We start from the raw sequence: 19084 nt of genomic DNA on the forward strand, positions 1-19084 counted from the left end.
TGACCTCTGGTCATACAGGTCATACTAAAATTCAAGGACTTTTCAAGAAATGAAAAGGACTCCAAATTGGCATGTATCACAGTAACAAATGACACTAATTGAAATTATACATATACACTATTTTTGTCATTCATGATCTTGTCAAGTCAGCAAGTAATGGTGTGGTGGTTCATTTTTAAATTGTTGCTTTTTCAACATAAAAAAGCAAAAGCTGACAAATGACACTAATTTTCAATTAGTGTCATTTGTCAGCACTTCCCATCCTGAGGAGCACTGCTCCCTCAGAGGGAGGAAAGTGAGGCAAATTGATGAATTTGAATCCTTGTATTGTTTTTTCTTAAATCCAGGAGTCCAAATCCATTGGAATATTGGATTTGAAGATACACTGAACTGACTTTAGTATTCAGAGTAATATGTAACAGCAGCTATAATTTAGTGAATGCAAATGTGCTTGTAATGTAGGCGTTTTCTGAGGTGACCTTACCCTTCCCCAGGATGCTGGGTAGCGTGGAACCTTTGGGTGGCGGTGTCGGGGACAGGGGCCCCAACCTGGGCAGCGCTCCGTTCACCTGCTTCAGCCTCTCCATCTTGATGTGCTCCATCCAGCGCAGGGGACGGCCAACACTTCGCCTCGCCTGCAGGGTCAGCATGGCCGCTGTCGCCGTGGAGACCGTTGAGTCCATGATGGGGGCTGGCTCACCCTCGCACTCCTCCTCCGCCTCCTCTTCGTTCTCTTCTTCCTCCTCATCCTCCTCCAGCCCCTCCCCTGGCGAGCGTCCGGCGCTCACAGCAAGCTGGACTCCACTGCTGGGATAGGTGCTGACGGGGGACTGGTCACTGCTGCATGTAGACTGACCGCCAGGGCTTGGCTGAGACGTCTGACAGACACAGACCAGACGTGGAAGACAAGAGGGGGTTGGGAGAGGGGAAAAGAAACAGAAAAAAATAATTAACAAGTATGCTTCAGACAACACATCAAGGACAAACGTGCCATGCCATGGGTCACGAAGGACAATACAATGAAATGCTGTGGAATAACCACTTCCCTTACCATTAGACAATGATAGTGCTTGTTCGTGGTCATTATGTAAGATCATTTTATTCATAACTGTGTGTCTATCACGTATCACTGCAGTTCCAACTGGTACTCCAAACCAGAGCGCCAATTGCTACACATGATTTCTATTTATTATTTTTATCAAAAGGTGTTGCGGCAAAATTTTCAGGGCATTACTGGGGCATGAATAATGCTTCCCTGCTGTGCCCGCAGATGAGCTTGTCCGGACACACAAAAAAAATGCTCCAGAGGAGAAAATCATGTTTTGGGCTGTTTTCAGAGAACAGGCAAATAGGATAAAGGCTTCTTTTGAGACTGTCTAGTGCCTAATTGGGTTGTTTACTTTGAATTTTAGGAACTGTTATGCACTGAGGAATCAGGGAATCACTTTTTTGGCACCAAGTGTCTGCAGTGTTTAGAGACGCCTCACCCTGTTTACTATGAATGAATTTGGCTGAGCAATGGAGCCCTAGGCAGTATTGGGCATTCTCTCAATACACACTGCCCTCATGCTGTTGGAAATGCATTTAGTTCTGCCCAAAGGCAGGGCACTGCTTGCAGAACAATGTCGCCCCCAGTAAATATCACTGCCACTCTTCAACATAACGTACAATGAGCTGAAAAGAATAACCTTGTTATGAACATGGAAGATGAGAGAATCCGACAATGAGAACACACCTGGATCCTTTTGGGTGAAAGTATCTAATAACTGTGATGGGATGAAAACAAAGATAAATCAAATAGAAAGAGATGGGCAAGCAAGGAACAAGTAGTGAGATTTGGAAGGAAGGTTTTACAAATGCAGTGTGAAGGGAAACCTATCTCACCTGATTACCCACTGTCCTTAGAAAGGGAAGGAGTGAAATGCCGAAGCATTGGATAGAAGAAAACATTTACTCATTAGAAGAGGTCAGTAGCAAGAGCAGATACACACACACACACACACACACACGCACATGCATGCACTCATATTACTGTTAGAGCATTAGAAAAAAAACTGCAGGGACACAAATATTAATAGTCAGTAAACGTCAGAGAAAGTTAAGTGTTTGTCTCTGAAATGAGCTCCCCATCATTTGAAAAACTTTGCACATCCTCTAAAAGATTGTTTGTTGGCATTAAAGCTAATTACTCTGCATGTTACAGCTGAACTTATGAGTCATCTCGGGTCTGTCTCATTTGCAAGGAAGCTTCCTTGTTAGGTAGCATTTCTAGGAAACATAGCCTGTCTCATTACAGTAGGAGGAACAGGACGCATCCTAGTTCCTTGAGTTTCCAAAATTTTTAGGAAACATCAAATGGTTCTTTCTCTAGCATAGCCGCGAGTCATCCTACCAGAAGTTATGTTACATAATTTTTTTGGTTCAGTTTTGCAAGTAGCTTGATTATCATGGAAACCAGTAACACTGTACTGCATGGAATTCTACGTTAATTATTTGACATGTGACATTTCCTTGATTAGTTCTCTAAATTCATGTAACCTTTTGGACAAAATTAGTTCCTATTAATGAAATTGCCAAACTTGACACCAGGGTGATAGGAAGCTTCCTTACAAATGAGACAAATACCTTAAGACTGTTTCTTAAACAATAATTCTGTTTTTAAAGGCTATAACCAGTTTGGAAATACTAACCAGTCAGTTTGTGATGGCAAAATCTTTCAAAAAAAAAAAAAAACATGCATAAAACCTTTGAAATGAATCCCATCAAGTCTTACCATGGGCTTCTCCGACTTGATGGACTTGACCTGCAGACATTCATCCTGTTTTGAGGTAGCATGGTTGTACTCCCTTTGGTCCGTGAACCCGCCGAGGGGCAGCTGCCCTGGCGACCGGCCCTGGCTGTTGCTCCCGGGCTCTCGGGGTTGGGGTGGAGGACGCGGGTAATCGCCACGCTGCTTCTTGGTGACGTGTGCCTCGGGCCCGTGCACGGTCTTGACGTGCTTGCGTAGGGAGCTGGGGTCCGTGTAGCGCTTGGTACAGCCTGGGATTTTACACACGTACGGTTTCTAGTAACAAGATTGAAGAAAGATGAGCAGTGAGTAATCGGCTGACTGTCTACACCGAAGTAAATTGAGTATAATGGGATTTGACTGCTTAAAGATGTGTTTATAGGGCACCTCATTTGAGTGTGTGCGATTCTGATGTTTCGCCCGGTCCGAGGCGTTGGAAAAGGCCTTGTTGCAGCCTTCGTGTTCACACACATATGGTTTCTCTCCAGTGTGGGAGCGGAGGTGAGTCTTCAGGTTTTCCAGACGGGAGTAAGCCTTGGTACAGCCCTCAAACTGCAGGAAGAGAGGAACCCACACATCCTTCAATGTACTTGTAACACATAAAACCATCAGAGCTACGACTATATGCAGTTCAAGTGAATTATTCAGCAGTGTTAGCAAGTTACATCTAACGACTACATTTTTTTCATGTGGTGAATGAATGTAGTGTAAACAAAGGAATGGGAGTGTCCTTACTGTGCACTTGTGTGGTTTCTCCCCAGTATGCCTGCGCATGTGGACCACCAGCATGTACTGGGCCTTGAAGGGCTTCTGCTCCCGCGAGCACTCGTCCCACCGACACACAAACTCCTTCTTCTCCCCGTGGATGTGGTCATTGTTTATGTGCTAGAAGAGGAGACGAAAAGACATTGTCCTTTATCTCCTGATATTATGATGTGGGCCTGTATGAAGATAATGTAATTAGGGCTGCATGATATGAACAAAATCAAATATCAAGACCGAATACCTCAATATCAATACTGTAAGGACGATTATTGGTGCTTTCATAAGATATTTACACACAAGACATTTTTGATAAACCGTCATTAGTGATGTGGAAATCATGACCAAGTAGGTACAGACGAATAATAGAACAGTTAAAATTTTAAAAATGCATCTCTTTATTGTACTGCAGCCTTTAAAACCGGGAAAAAAAGAGTTATATCATATCATAATATCACAACGTCCAAAATCCCAAGATGATATCTAGTTTCATACCACATTATCGACATAATATTGATATATCACCCAGCCCTGCTTGTGTTACTGTGGTGGATAATGAGAATAAAGGACTAAAGAAAACTACATCTTCCTTGAATGATGTTTGTTGTCCGTCATAAATCTGTCATAATTTTTTTGTGTTCTGGACAAAAGGGCAGAAGAGGCAAATACAACCCTCTGTTTCCTGTTTTCCATTGTTATTCATGCCTTTCTTCATTTCATTTCTTTCATCTCATCCCTCTTAACTCTTTCCTTTCTTTGTCTCTAGCTTCTCTGTGTCTCTCTCTCTCTCCCCCTCCCTCGGCCGGAATCTGCACACAGAGGAATAAAGGCAGACTTGTGAGTTTCGGTGTCCGATCTGAACGGGATTTTCAAATAAAACCCTGTCACTTCGCATCACATTGGGCCCCTGCCCCTCCATGACAAGTGCTGACAGTTGTGCTGCCGTGGCAACTTCCAATCTGAGGCTTAGGAGGGAGGGGAGGCGGGAGGGAGGGAGGGAGGTGAGGGGATAGGGCGAGAAATCAAAAGTTCAGTCGAGGCGTCTGAAATGCAAGGGCTTTACAACTCCAGCCAAGCATTATATCTGCGAGCACCACCTTCCCCTCGCTCCATCCCCCTCTCTCCTCCTCCTTCCCTCTGTCTTTATCCTTCTCTCACTAACTGTCTCGTACACTGACCAGTAAAAACGGGGTGAGCGCTGGATGCTATGGAGGAACGAAGGAGGTAAAGAGAGAAAGAAAAAAAAAACAGGAATGCAGACAGAGAATCCTCTGGGGATGAAGTCAACATCTGGCTCTCTTTCAAAGACAACAGTGTGTGGTGGCCTATGAAGTGCCTTTCCGAGAGCAATTTAAACCCAGGGAGACAGACACAATATCCTGACCAAAAGGAACCAGTATTATTACATTCCAGAGGAGGGGAAAAGCGTCTGTTACCTTGAGGGGGCAGTGGGATGCAGAGTGGAGGATGGGGAGGGGATAAATAGAGACTTGACTTTGAACGGTCTTAAACGTCTGGGGAAAACACGCTTTCTTTGAGCACTTACCTCGCAAGACGGTTACACCATAAAACATGCAGAAAAGAAACAAATAAAAGAAATAAAGGGAAACAAAAGTAAAAAAAAAAAAAAAAGAAAGAAAGAAAGAAAGAAAAGTCAGCTCCATCCCTCACTACAATCAGAGGTGCTTTAGGCAGCCTCAGAGGGTTTGGTTGCCCCTTTTAACTACTGTGGCTCAGATAAGGGAATAAAACCCACATTTTTCAAGGTGTGTGTGTGTGTGTATCAGTTTCAGCTAATATCCATGTCTGTGCACGTGAGCAGGAATCCGATATCAGTGTATAAACACGCATGTTTCTGAACGCCGCATGTGTGCCAGGGGTAGTGCCACTCCTGGCGTGAAAGTCGACAAAAGCATCTTTGTGCCTTCCCAGAGCGCCTCCCCTTGGCCAGCTGGTGACCCCGCACACACCACGGCGACCACGACATCCACGCGATTCCTTGTTGCCATCAAAAAGAACAGACACCGCCCTACGAGGTTTGACCTTTCTTCGAGAGACTTTGCCCCCGACGACTCGTCTAACTTCAAAACAACTTCACTCACCTCCCACTGTAAGGCTGGGAGTGCTCTGCTCCACTGCTCACTGCATCCAAATCCCAAATGCATCAATAAATGAGTCCATGCGGTAACAGTGGGGTGTGATAGCAAAAAAAAAAAAAGGGGGGAAATTGACATTAATATATCCACAAAGGCCCTCCATTATTTTCACTTGACAATTTTTAATTCAAAAGTGACAAAACAAGACTAATTCCACAGAAAATGATTGGGGACTGGACGAGCATGGACGTTAGTGAAGTTTGCTGAGATTGATCTTCTTGCCCCCTCGGTCAGAGCCACAGAAAACCTCTGACTTGTCTCCTCTTTTTCTTCCTCTCTGTGAGGGAATCCCTGTGGCAAGCGATCGGTCTGTTGTGAGCGGCGCTCAATATCCCCTGGCTAAGAGCGATGGGAGCACGGCGGTGTTGGATCACGCCGGTGGCTGGCACAATACGACTGCATGCACACACACACACACGCACACACACACACACATACTGCACACTCTATCTGTACAAATGAAGGAGGTCGTTGACGGATGTGATGCATGAGCCCCTGAGCTGACAGAGAGCGGGACAGACAGTGCGGGGAGAGGGGCCGCCGAGAAACCTAATGGCATGATCTAATGGCAATTCTTATTGAATCAATAATCTCCATGCTGAGCGGACAGGCCCCGTTGGCCGGCTAAATCGACAAACAGGTGCTGATAGCGGCGGCGCGGCGGGTTATTCATCTTCCCCCTGCCAGCTTATCGGCCAACAACTGTAAAAACGCCACCAAGATGGATTTAGGAGAGAGTCGCACGACAGAGAGCACCGGGGACACGGACACAGGGGACACTGAAGCCGTCTGTGACGTATGAGAGGTACACACACACACACACACAGGTGTAGATACTGTATTTTAGTTTTGAGCCCTGACTGGCCATGCAAAAAAACAAAAAAAACAAAAAATACATGAAACACACAAGCAATTTTACAATTGGACTGGTGTCTGAAAAAAATAAAGGCCTCTTTCTTCAAATTATTTTCACTCCCTTTATGCAACGGCTCAAACTGTGGATTTACACCCACGCACCTCTACAGACATTACTGTAATATTGCAGAATCCTATCATTACTTTGCTATTTCGCAGCATTTGCCCACTTCGGTATCCATCTCCATGTCTCCTTATCAAATTCTCTCTGGGACACAGCCCTCTTGCATTAGAATGCAAGCGTGCATGAAAAGAGGGCCTGTTTACAAGGCAATTTCACTAAGCTGTGGGACCCGCAACACCGTTTAGCTTTATCAAACACCGCCTAATAAATCATATGCTCTTTTGTGATGTCAGTTGCTGAAGCGTTTTGTATAAAGAGAAGGGGGGGGGGGAGCAGGAAAAAAAAAGGCAAAGAAGGGAGGGAAGGAGGGAGGGAGAAAGTAAAAGGGGAAAGATTGAGAGAAGGAGAGGGAAGGAGGCAGGGAGGGTGGGAGATGAGGAGGGGGCAGGGAGCTAGAATTGGCATGTGTAATTCAGCACAGTCTTTTCATCTTAGAGTAAGATACTCCAGACAGATAAGGAGCCTAATCCTTCTCCTGATCAAAAAAAATCTGCATTTTACCAATTAAAGGCCTGTGCCAGCAGCCCGAGAGGGGGGCCGCCTTCAGACTGCGCCCAAGTTTATCTCCCTTCAACACCAGGGAGGCGCACAGCAGCCACCACACAGGGCTGCACACAGGGAGAGGCGGCTCTCCGTCTAAGAACAAGGGCGGGACAGCGCCACCTAGGTAGATCACCTGGAAGAGCACAGCTGACGGTGGGGAGGTGCTGATCAGCTGTGAGAACACACACACACAGACACAGACACACAGCAACCGCACTGAACCCTACAGTTAGCAGGTACCTCATTAAAACTAACATAAGTAACAGAGCAAACAAAGCAGGTAGTGTATTTTGATTAGCATTTGTGCCACATTTTGTAAACATGGAGACCCACCACTATTTAAATGGGCGTCTTAGGTTTTTGCTTGCACTTTAAAAGGATTGCCAGACATATAATTACTCTAATTCAGCGGCTCAGGGATCCCCATGGGCCCTTGAGGAGGTACCAGGAGGTCCCAAGAAAAAAATGAGAATATTTCACAATTATTTAATTGACTGGAAGTTAGCCCAATAAGCCCAGTGTATTAGAATAACTATTCTATCCATAGGTTTCACTGTTCACTGCAGATATGTGGAGACTGTTAATCTGCCAATCTACAGTATAGACAGTGCAGAATACAGTTGCTTTTTTCTGTGCATAAGATATATAACAATACAGTAAATACTGGTAAATATGCATGGGTCACTAACATATTCATGTGAACAAAACTAGATATTATACAAGAACTACCTAAAATCTCAGTTAGGTTTGCCAGCAGGGAATGACAGCCATAATATTAGGCTCTAAAAACTTTCAAAGAATAGTCAAACAAAAACAGAAAGACTGGCAAACTAGAATAGAGGAATAACAAATCAAGGAAATTCAGCTCAGCAAATCAAGGAGATGAAAAGACACTTATTCTTGAAAGTCTAACCGCGACATTATACTCGTGGTGTTTTTGTCAAGAATAATACATCTGAAGCCACAATTGAAAGACTTTACACCATAGAGGTTTTCATCATGTAACAATGCTGAAAAAGTGATGATCCTCCGTAAAGTGATCTCCTTAAGTGTGTCACTACGGCTCAGTCAAATATCGGAAATGGATCTATAAAAATACGAATAAAAGATTGTTGAGCAAGACCATGCTGTGGAATTATGGGAGTGCGGGTTTGGCATCTCCCGCGACAAAACCAGAGTTTAAAAAAAAAAAAAAAAAAAAAAAACTCACTTCAAGAGACATTAAAGAAGCCACCAGGCCTTATCTTTAAAAGTACTCCCTCCAAGGGGAAAGAGGGGAGGGAGAAAAAAATGAAAGAGAAAATGACAGAGAGGGAGAGGTTTATGCCCAAAAATGGGAACCAAAGCAAGTCAGTGGAGTGGAGCGGGAGATTGAGAGGTAGACAGTTGAAATGTAATAAGTGATTGGCGAGGAGAGGAATAAATGAAATAAATACAGCAACCTAGAACTGACACCCGCCTCGCTTTTGCTGACTGGGTAGGCCAGATAAGTGAGCTAAATTGCGTAGATCTGATGTTTATCTTATCGCCTGCACCGAGAGCGCTTAAACGCAGATGATAAAGGAACGCCATGGCATGTCATGGTGAGAGCATGTTTGAGAGTGTAAAAATATGCATCAAGAGCACGGCAGGAGTGCTTTTGAACAAGGTGGAAAGCGATGAGGGTGGTGTGCTGGATTAATTCTAAAATTAGGCCAACCACAAAAGAAAGGGGGATATTTTAATCAATGCAACCATTTCTTTCAACACTTCAAAAAAACTCAATTAAATCACGATAGAAATTCTCACAACGGCAATCAAATTTTTGAGCTTTTTTTTTTTTTTTTTTTTTTTTTGGAGCGTAAATCAAACAATGCCGATGCAGGAGTGTGAATTCATGTGAGCAACAAGCCCGGTTTGCTAAAGAAGTTAACTTCCTGCAAAAGCTGGTGCTCAAAACCAAGGAGAAAGTGGTATTTTCTCTCATCATGCTTTTTTTTTTTTTTTTTTTTTTTTTTTCAAAGCCATTTCAGAAGACAAGTACAGGGGGAGGGGACGCTCCATTGTTTGGTTATATGGAAATCCCCCCACCCCACCCCATCCCCCAACCCCCTCCCAGCATGTGAGGAGAGCCACTGTGGTCCAAATACTGTACTTATCCTATTACTGAGGGGGGTGGGGGTGGGGAGAGATAAGAGCATTTTCTCCTCCGCTCTGCTGAATTAGAGGGCAGGGATTCTGTAGGCGAAGACTTTTATTGGCATCTCTCTCCATATCTGCATGTGCATAGAAAATGAGAAATAAAATGCAATATCAGAAAGTCAAATGCCCCCCCCCTCCAAAAGAAAAAAAAAAAAAAAAAAAAGAAAAAACAATTCCATGATGGAAAAAAAAATGAAAAACTAATAAGGATTTTGTTGATATCTGTCTACACGGCAATCACGGCCGCACGCCGATTATAAGTGCAGCTTGGCAAGGTTAGACTGGATCGGGAATGTGGCGGAATGAGCGGACGCTGCTTTGTTCAGGCGGCCACCTGGTGTGACTCCGTTTGTGGGGGAGGATGTGAGCGAGATTTTCCTCCACGAAGAAGCCAGCCAACCCCCCCCCCCTCCACCCTCTACCCACCACCTGAACTCCCCCTGCCCCCTGAAACAGGGGCAAGAAGTTGTCAAGATCCTCAACCTTTGAGCAGAGCCCTTCAAACACGGGAGGCAGCCCATTCCGCGCAGAGGATATCAATTATAGATAGGGGTTACCACCGCGGCTGAGGATTGCAATGTCAGACGGCAAATAGACAGCTGTGGAGAGCTGAGGATCTTTCTATCAGATGTGTGGTGATGTGTGTGTCTGTGTGTGTGTGTGTGTGTGCACATGTGTGTGTGTGTATTCCGTGCTGGAGTGTGGTGAGCATGTGTGTGCTTCACCTCCTTGTTTACAGCATTATATTGGTGTATTTTCACCACTTCTCCAACTTCAAGTCGGCTCTCTCAGTTAGCCGACTAGACAGCAGTTCACAGGCCTCAAAGGACGGCTACAGCAGTAAAACTAATTGCATCAGTGTATGTATTACACTGACATGACAATAATATCATTAATATTTGGTTTCTGTTGCAGTAGCAAACCTTTTGGCACTTCTTCAGCACTAAAAAAACGTGAATTTGGGGTTTTCTATTCACCGGGGGTTCACTTCCAGGTCCTGCTGATTTTTTTGGCTCCTGCTCTAAAGTTGGGACTAACACGACCCTGAGGGCAGGACTACTGCTTATTGCAGAATGGTTACATGCGTGTGCATCACCAAAGTGGCTGATTGTGAGAGTTGTTGTCAGCTGTAGAGCATTTGAGGAAGCCAAACTGAGTAAACACAATGAGGTCCAAGCTCTCACTGTCATGTGGTGGATCAGAGAATGAGATTCTATGGGAGCTTGAGGAAATGAAAAGACACAAGGAGATGCGTTTGAGGAAACTGGGATATGGGATATGGGTGTGATCCTATCCAATATCAAGGAAAAAATAAAGTTGCATACGTTTTAAAAAGCATATAAATAAATAAACATGTAACCTTTACAGAAAAGGTCAAAGCATTAGATTAGGACTATGTTACTTGCTTTGTTAATTCTGCAACGTCAGTCGCCCTATTTCTTGCATCACTACAACCTGAAGTTGACTGAAACACAATTGATAAAGTACCTCATCTAGCACTAGTTCCTGCTCGCTCCCAAGTGGGCTGATTCCTGTTTCTTGTTGTGTAGGGGAAAAAGGAGCCCTTACAGATGGGACATGGAGAGGGAAGGTCAGTCCAGTATAGGGCGGCTCGGTGCCAGGCCACCAAATCAGTTAGCGCCGTTCAGCTGAGATACGTGCTCTGTAGCCTTTGAGCCCATTACCAGCGTCCCTGGATCCAATCAGGAATCCAGCAGCAGTACGAGTCGATGCCTGCAGCTCTCACTGTACTGTGGACTACTGTTGCACCCCCACACATGCAGGGTTGAGGGCATGAGAGGAAGCCTGCATTGTCCAGAATAGTATAGCCTTAGCTGATGTTTCTGGGATCTGCTGAGGTCTGTGAAAAAAATATTGTCACATGCCCTGCATGGAAATGCAGACAAATGATTGTTTTCATGTGTGTTTTATATTAAACTATGCTTTTATGCACCTGTCTTATTGGCTTTAATTACAAAGTGGGTCTGCAACAGAGAACAGAGAAAAAAAGGGAGAAAAAAAACTTCTGGGGTCATGGAGTTTTATTGGTGGGTGGCTGACTGAATCATCATGGTATGAACTCATTTGGCACTAGACTGAATGTAGCACTCATTCATTTATATGTGGAAGTTTCATATCATAGCTTTAAGGCTGGGTTGGTGTATGCAGTGCACTGATGTCATGCCACATGATTCCTGGGTATTGAAGTTGCCACATTTTAAATCTTGTGCTGTCATTTGGAGCTGCCAGTATGCAAAATTTATTGTCCATTTACAGTGCAACTTTAATTGAACAATCAGATGTTCACCACTGTGTTGGACTGTTTTTTTTTTTCTTTTTTTCTTTTTTTTACCGAGTACTCACATGCACTAGCTGCTCCTGCGTGTCGAACTCACGGCAACAGCTCTCCCAGTGGCAGTTTGTCTCGTACACCACCTCCGGCTCCTGCTTGCTCTCGTCCTTGTCGCCCTCCTCCTTCACCAGGGTCATCCCATCAGGATGGTCCTGCAGAACAACGAGAGCAAAAGCTCAACTACAGCAAACAGTGCACCCAGACACACAGAAGTGACTTGAAACGGTGAGGCGGATAAAAGATAAAGCGTGGTATCTGTGTGAGTGGATTTCGGTAACATCATTTAAAGGGGCCTCAGGATGCAGAGAACAAGCAGGGGGAGTTGTCTCGCTCTCGCCTACACTCAATCCATCTCAACCCATCATAAAATATTTGTTCAACACCCTGCTGACTCAGATGTAGAAAGCAAAGCAAAAAGTGCCCACAGCCCGCGCCCCCACCCCCTCCACCCTACGTGATTTGGTTACACATCTCAACCGGGGCGCCCATGTGAATCTGGCCTTGTTTGGTTGACTGGGAGGGAAGTCTGGGGAGCGGAAATGTAGCGCTGAAAGCCCAGCTCTGTATTTGGATTTGATATACGACAGGTCTTGGGCGAGCATTTCAGGAATCTAACCCCCTCTTCTTGCTGTAGGTTGCTCCATTAGCCCAGACATATTTCACTGTCACTGTTACATGGCTGAGTGGAGCAGGGTTGGTCTGGACTAATGCAGGAGAGCCGGGGCTTCACCGCACACCTCAGCTTGTATCTGCCTGATGGAAGCAGAGCGCACAGCTGAATACTGACTCTTAATAGGGTTTTTTTTTTTTTTTTTTCCTGCAGACTCAAACACATGGTTGGCATTTCTTTCCTTTTTTCCCCACCCACTTAAAATTAAACAAAAGAGGAAACAATTTCCTTGTAGTTGTTCAAAGATCAGTGGAACATTTTGCTTTAGAAACTGCAGCAGAGAGCAGGTTGAGAAACACCAGCCAACAGCCAAATGCAGGTAAATGTGGACAGTGGCTGGTAAGCTCATCCATTCTTGCAGCCTCTTTGGCAGCAAACCAACCATCATTTGGGCTTCTTATTCCTGTTGTGAACCGATGAAAAACTGTACAAGTGGCTGGTGAATTCTGGGATTTACCAACCACTGTGGACCGTGTTGCTTTCTGCCAGAACGGGAATAGTATTAAATGGTAGTTTTACCAAATCGTTAAAAAGAGTCCAATAAAGTGGAGTTACATAGATTTATGGGCTTACCAATAAATCGAGCTGACATCTGGCTTTTTTGAATATTATATATCAATGTGTCTGTATTTTCCCTCTTCAATATGAAAGAGCTTGTTCTCTCTCTCTTTGGAAAAAAAAAAACATTCAGTATTGTTGGACAGTGTGTCTCTTATCTCTTTATTTTGAATTTGCAATATTCTCTTTGCTCCTTCTGTTTCTTAAAATATTTAATGAAAATAGATTTACTTTACTTGAATTTTGTTGTTTTGTTTTTTGCATTGTAATTTTCACATTTTAAGATACTGAATATCAGACATCAATGACTGCCAGCATCAGTCCAAAAAAAAAAAAAAAAAAAACAGAAAACAAACAATGAGAATAATTATCATCCTTAAAAAGTAGTGAGTTGTCAAGTTGATGAGAAACATATGTGACACTGTTTATACTATGGTCATATTAATTTCCTCTGTTAATGTTTGCTAGGGATACAAATGGCGGTGTGAATGTAAACAGCTGTCACCTGTACGCTCACCGCCCCGGGACTGGGCAGCTCCTCCTCTGGTTTCAGTTTGGAGCGTTTGTGGTGCATCGGGTCGCCCGTGCTGCTCACCGCGGATTCACTCGTTGGTTTGGTCTGCAGAAACAGAAAATATTGCACATTTAAAACTTGCTCTTTGTATCTATTGTGCCACCTTTTATTGCTTTAGGAATCACATGCGAGGCGTACCCTATGGTTTAAGCATTTGAGCGTTATATGTGTTGTTTTTACATTAGCAAACTCTGTAAGTCAATCAGTCATTCAGATAATCAATCAGTGTATCCAGCAATCAGTCAATTAGCCAGTCACACAACACGACTATGGCTAGACCTCAAGAACCGATGCAGTGTCCTCAAACCAATGCGAGGCTGTGATAATGAAAAACTATGCAGCTCAATATATTACATTAGCTGCCGTAATCATGGCAATTAAACCAAACTCAATGGGCCAATTCATCGAAGCATTCACTGAACCTCTGGATGACCTGACTTTGGCCCTGGCTTAAATTCAGCCCGGAGGGAATTCTTGTTTCACTCCAAGCTCACCAGAAAAAAAAAAAAAAGAAAAAAAAGAAAAAAGAATTAACAAGGAGATTTCAAATTCCTGGAAAAGGAGACAAGTTTCCTTGGTGTTGTGTCGTTCCTGGCCTCTCAAGGAAAAAAAAGTTTACCCCTGAAATACTTTTTTCACAGGTTACTCAGAGTTATAAAGTTGCACCGTCTCTGCAACATGTAATGTGTTTGTTTATGCTTACCCTGCTATCTCTGCTGCAACGTATGAGATTCAGACGTGGTCCCAAAGCAATATTCTGTTTATTTAGGAGAAGGTAAAGGCAATTTTGGTGTGCACAATTTGAATGGGGCCCCGTTTGCAGTAACACAACATTCAAGCTATGGGAACAGCAGGGAGGATTGGTAATAAACATTGCATATTTACTTTAAATGTGGGCCCGCACATAAAGCAAGGATTGAGAAAGGAGAGGAAAAGCCCTTTTGGATCCATCCATCCATGTCAATATTCCCTCTCTATATCCTTGTTCGCTCTCTTGTGATTAATGGAGTCAGCAGTGGGATTCTATGCTAACAAGCCCCTTGTTGTTTGCTGCAGGCACGTTCTGGGCCGTGCTCGGCAGTCCAAAAACAAGAGACAACACAAGTAGGAGGAAACTCCCAGGAGATTAGCGCGTGGAGGGGGGGCCTGCCTGTACCATGTTAGTGCGCTACATTTCAGCGGAAGATGTGGCTGGCATACGGCGCCGCTATCTATTACCTGTGATGATGAATCGCACAGGCGTCTGCCGGTGCTCTCACCTGTGAGGAGTCATTGGAGACTGCCGAGCGCTCGCTGGCGCTGAGCCCAGAGGGGGGGATGCCGGGTACGGGCCTCTGGGTGGCGAAGGCTGGCGTCGGGTGGATGAGCGGCGGACTGTGGCCGAACGCAGAGCCCACGATGCCCGGCTGGCGGCCCATCAGCTGCTGGTGCATCTGCAAAGCCACCGGGGTCGGAGGGTAGGCGAAGCTTAGCGCCGGGCTGCGGGGAGCAGAGGAAGAAAAGGGGAGGGATGAGCACATGTAGCGAGGGAAAAAATAAATCACAATACGGGAATGCAACTTTACCATGTATTAAAACATCAGTGGCAGTGGCAACGAGGCAAATAGAGGGGAAAGGCAGGACAGACAGTGAATAAATGGATTGTTCTGGATAGCTCCTCATCCCTGAGGACAATCTGACAGGAGATGGTGTGGTAATGCTGGAACCACGGGGCTCCCGGCAAATCCCTGCCAATGAATGTTCAGCTTGTTAACACACAGTGAATTATCATGTGCTCTGTGTAAGGTAGTATGTCATTCTTCCACTGGGCAAATGATACCGATGATAAATAATCTGGAGGGGATCGTATAGTAAATAAAGCAGAATTATTTTGCTGTTGCGGCAACTGGATGCCTGCTTACTTGTATTTTTTTCACGACGTATCACCAGTTTATTTACCTTCACCCCCCCCCCCACGCCAAAGTAACATCGGTGATGCTGTGGTGTAACTGAAAACCCATGAAGCCACCGAAGGTCCTCCGGGGTCTCTCTGTAACCACAGGTAAACCATCGGATAAACACAGATCTGTGTGGTTCGACAGCAGCGGCGCACAGCCTCCATTCATCCTGAGCTGTGACGCCTCGCTCTCAGCGCGACCCATATGTCTGCTGATCTTATTACCGGCAGAGTGGAAATCAATGGGCCGAGACACATTTGGGGGCCCATCCGCTTGTCATATCACTCATCAGTATGTTGGCCCTGGCTATTTGGGTTCTGTCACTGCCACAGTGGCCAAGCGCGCGATGTGATTGATCAGGCTCTTCTTACAGATCGCTGATCAATGGCCACGGGTGGGGCGATGGATCTTTTCCTTTCCCTTCTCTCTCCTCCGTTCTTTCACTCCCTCGCTCGCCTCTGGTACCACGGCGTGATGTATGTGATGTTTCCGTGAGGTGAGCCGGATGACTGACACTCGCCGCCGGGGAGGCAGGCTGACTGGCTGGCTGGGAGATCGTCACCCACAAGGGGCTTTGACATGGATGATACACACACACACACACACACACACACACACCGTTTTCCCTTTCTCTCTCTCTCTCCCTCTTCTCTCTCCATTTTCACATAAACTTGCTGACACAGACACAAAGTGCACTGTAATGTTTGATTTACATAATTGTAACATGTTGGGGGAGACACACTAGCGCAGGTATTGCACCATGTGTACTGTGCAAAAAAAAAAAAAAAAAAAAAATACAAATCAGAGATATTACAAAATTGTTTACAATCCCCCAACATTATTCCCCAGGGAAAGAGATGCTGGTGTTTGATATGAAATTGGCATTTGCTAATCCCTGACCTCTGCGAGGGAAACGCAGTCAATCAAAGCTCCTGAATGACAAGCTGACAGCATGAGAGTTAACCTTTTTTTAAATCTTGCACTGCAGGATCAAACTGGATCCTTGGTCTCAGCTGCTAACTTGAGATGTTTACGACTCTTCATCAGGGAAATAACAATTTAACCTATACTCAGTTCATGAAAGTATTTGCTGTTCCAAACACTCGGGTCACGTGGGTCTGGATTGGTACGCATGGAGTGATGAAGCAGCAAGATCAGCTTGGAATAAATGAAAAAGGAAGTTGGGGAGTAGCCACCATTGCTGATTAGACAGAAAAAAGAGGACCACCTATAAAAATTCAAACTCCATCAACAGAAAATCCAAAAAAAAGACATTACACATGTTTGACTGAGAGGTGATCCTTGGGAAGTGAAATGCAAAAAGACCACAGCAAAAAAAAAAAAACAAAAAAAAAAAACAAGAATCTAGTGCACTGCAAAAAGTCAAAGTCTTACCAAGATTATTTGTCTTATTTCAAGTAAAAATGTCTTATTTCTAGTCAAAATATCTCATTACACTTAAAATAAGACATGATCAGCACAGAAATAACTTGTCTTTAGACAATTTTCACTTGTTTCAAGTGAAAAGCAAATTTTTACTTGTTCACTTGTGTCACAAGTAAAAATTTGCTTGTTCCATTGGCAAAATTAGTTTCTTGTTTCAAGCTAATTTTCACTTGTTTCAAGTAAATTTTCACTTGAAACAAGTTGAAACAAGTGAAAATTGTCTAAAGACAAGTAATTTCTGAGCTGATCATGTCTTATTTTAAGTGTAATGAGATATTTTGACTAGAAATAAGACATTTTGACTTGAAATAAGACAAATAATCTTGGTAAGATTTGGACTTTTTGCAGTGTGGATTACCATTTTAAATCTGAGTTTTAACACACACACACACACACACACACACACACACACTGAAAACACAGTCCAGCCCCTACCTGATGGCCCCAGCTGACAGGTGTCCATAGGAGCCGCTGGTGGAGGAGCTGGAGCGGGAGTTGTTGAGGATGGTGACAAGGGAGTTGGGAGAGGTGCGGATCATGGTCTGCAGGTCAAAGCTGTGCTCTGACAGCGGCGAGATGGGCAGCGGACGCTTCCGGCTGGGCCGCGATGGCAGTCTGGGGCTGGGGAAACGAGAGCCTGCAGGACGAGAGGAGGGGAGGAGGTTGGACGAGCGGTTAGAGAGACTGCTCTGTCACTGAAATTACACAGGGTCGATCCTGGCAAGAGCCACGCGCCCTGTCATGTTTTCCTTGAACGAAATAAACACCGAACAACTACCTGCTCATTAATTTCATGTGTCAAGAGCATCAGCTTAAATGCCAAAAAATGAGTTTTAAGGACAAAAAGACCGCATTCATTGGTTAATACGTGATTTTTTGTTTGACTTTTATCCGAGCCCTAACCTAATCTACCCCTAACAGGTGACATTTTTGTCAATCATCACACAAAAGGCTCATCTGAATGAGTGTTCAGCTGTCAGTTGATGCACTGCTTGTATTTCATCCATGAGAAAACATGTCTTTTATGTTGCAGAAATGCTCTGACTGTGTATGGTAATATTTAATCAAGTCCAATTTGACTCGTTATTCAAATGCAATCAATGTTGACTGGAAATACTAAAAGGGGGTTTGAAAAGGTAAAAGGCAGAAAAGGCAAAACCATTCTCTCCTCACATACAATGAGCCACGGGTAGAGATTAAAACATGACTTTTGTTGTCTTTTCACATGGAGATGTCACAAACAAGACAGGAAAAAACAGAGGGAGACGGAAGGAGGAGAAAAAAAGCGCTGAGGGGATGTTGCGCTTTGTGCGTGAACTGACACAATGACTTTGTGACTCAAGACTTGGAAATAAAACATTTTGAGTTATTTTATAAAGGCAAACAAAACCAGCTTACGCAGCCCCGATAACCCCCCTCCATATTTACGGCCCCCACAATCCATCCATCTCCCAAACGTAAATGCTCCATCTCTCGTTTGACACATCCAACGATTACAGAACGCTCCATTCACATGGTAATCAGTGCGAGTGGATATGAATTCGTGTGTGCATGTATGCTTCTGTGGCGGCAGTGGTGGTGTTCTGGCACACAGGCCTGTGTTTAGACTTCAGCATAAAGCTGTATGGAGAGGAACACCCCATTTACATTGTCACTGCTCTGGCCCCGTATGGAAAAGCTGCCTTTTTCTTTGATGTCTTAGTGAGAGGGGAGTGGGGGGAAGGGGGCATACATATATACGTACAATGCACATTTCTATAGCATGGACACACAATCACACACAAATCCCTGAGCACACGCCATCGCTAAACACTATGCGCCACGTTGCATATGTCGGTCACGTGATGTTCCTCAACAAGCATGCTTCATTTTCACTCATTCAGTACAAATCATGGATTTCACCCCCCCTGCAAATCAAGTCCTACTTTATCCTGCCGACACGGACTACATGCAGCCCTCCACACCTAGCCCCTACCTTGTTGGTGATCTGTGACACCCGCTGACACACCCAAACACTTTTCTTCAACTTAACAAGCTGAGTCCACATGAGTGTGAGGGACAGCCTCCACTTGTGGTG

General features: G+C 44.5%; 1 protein-coding gene across 1 annotated transcript in view; it reads right to left on the bottom strand.

The window, feature by feature from the left end:
• gli3 (GLI family zinc finger 3) overlaps positions 1-19084 on the bottom strand; it is a 105542-nt gene that overhangs the window by 4741 nt on the left and 81717 nt on the right. The window contains exons 7-14 of the mRNA XM_030079695.1: positions 17443-17644; positions 14884-15103; positions 13556-13669; positions 11834-11974; positions 3524-3673; positions 3176-3340; positions 2774-3064; positions 485-878 (exon numbers count right to left, since the gene is read on the bottom strand). Coding sequence (XP_029935555.1) covers positions 485-878; positions 2774-3064; positions 3176-3340; positions 3524-3673; positions 11834-11974; positions 13556-13669; positions 14884-15103; positions 17443-17644 — 1677 coding nt within the window. The remainder of the gene's footprint in view (positions 1-484; positions 879-2773; positions 3065-3175; positions 3341-3523; positions 3674-11833; positions 11975-13555; positions 13670-14883; positions 15104-17442; positions 17645-19084) is intronic.

The sequence above is a fragment of the Myripristis murdjan genome, chromosome 20 (assembly GCF_902150065.1).
Source record: "Myripristis murdjan chromosome 20, fMyrMur1.1, whole genome shotgun sequence".
Lineage (NCBI taxonomy): Eukaryota > Metazoa > Chordata > Actinopteri > Holocentriformes > Holocentridae > Myripristis > Myripristis murdjan.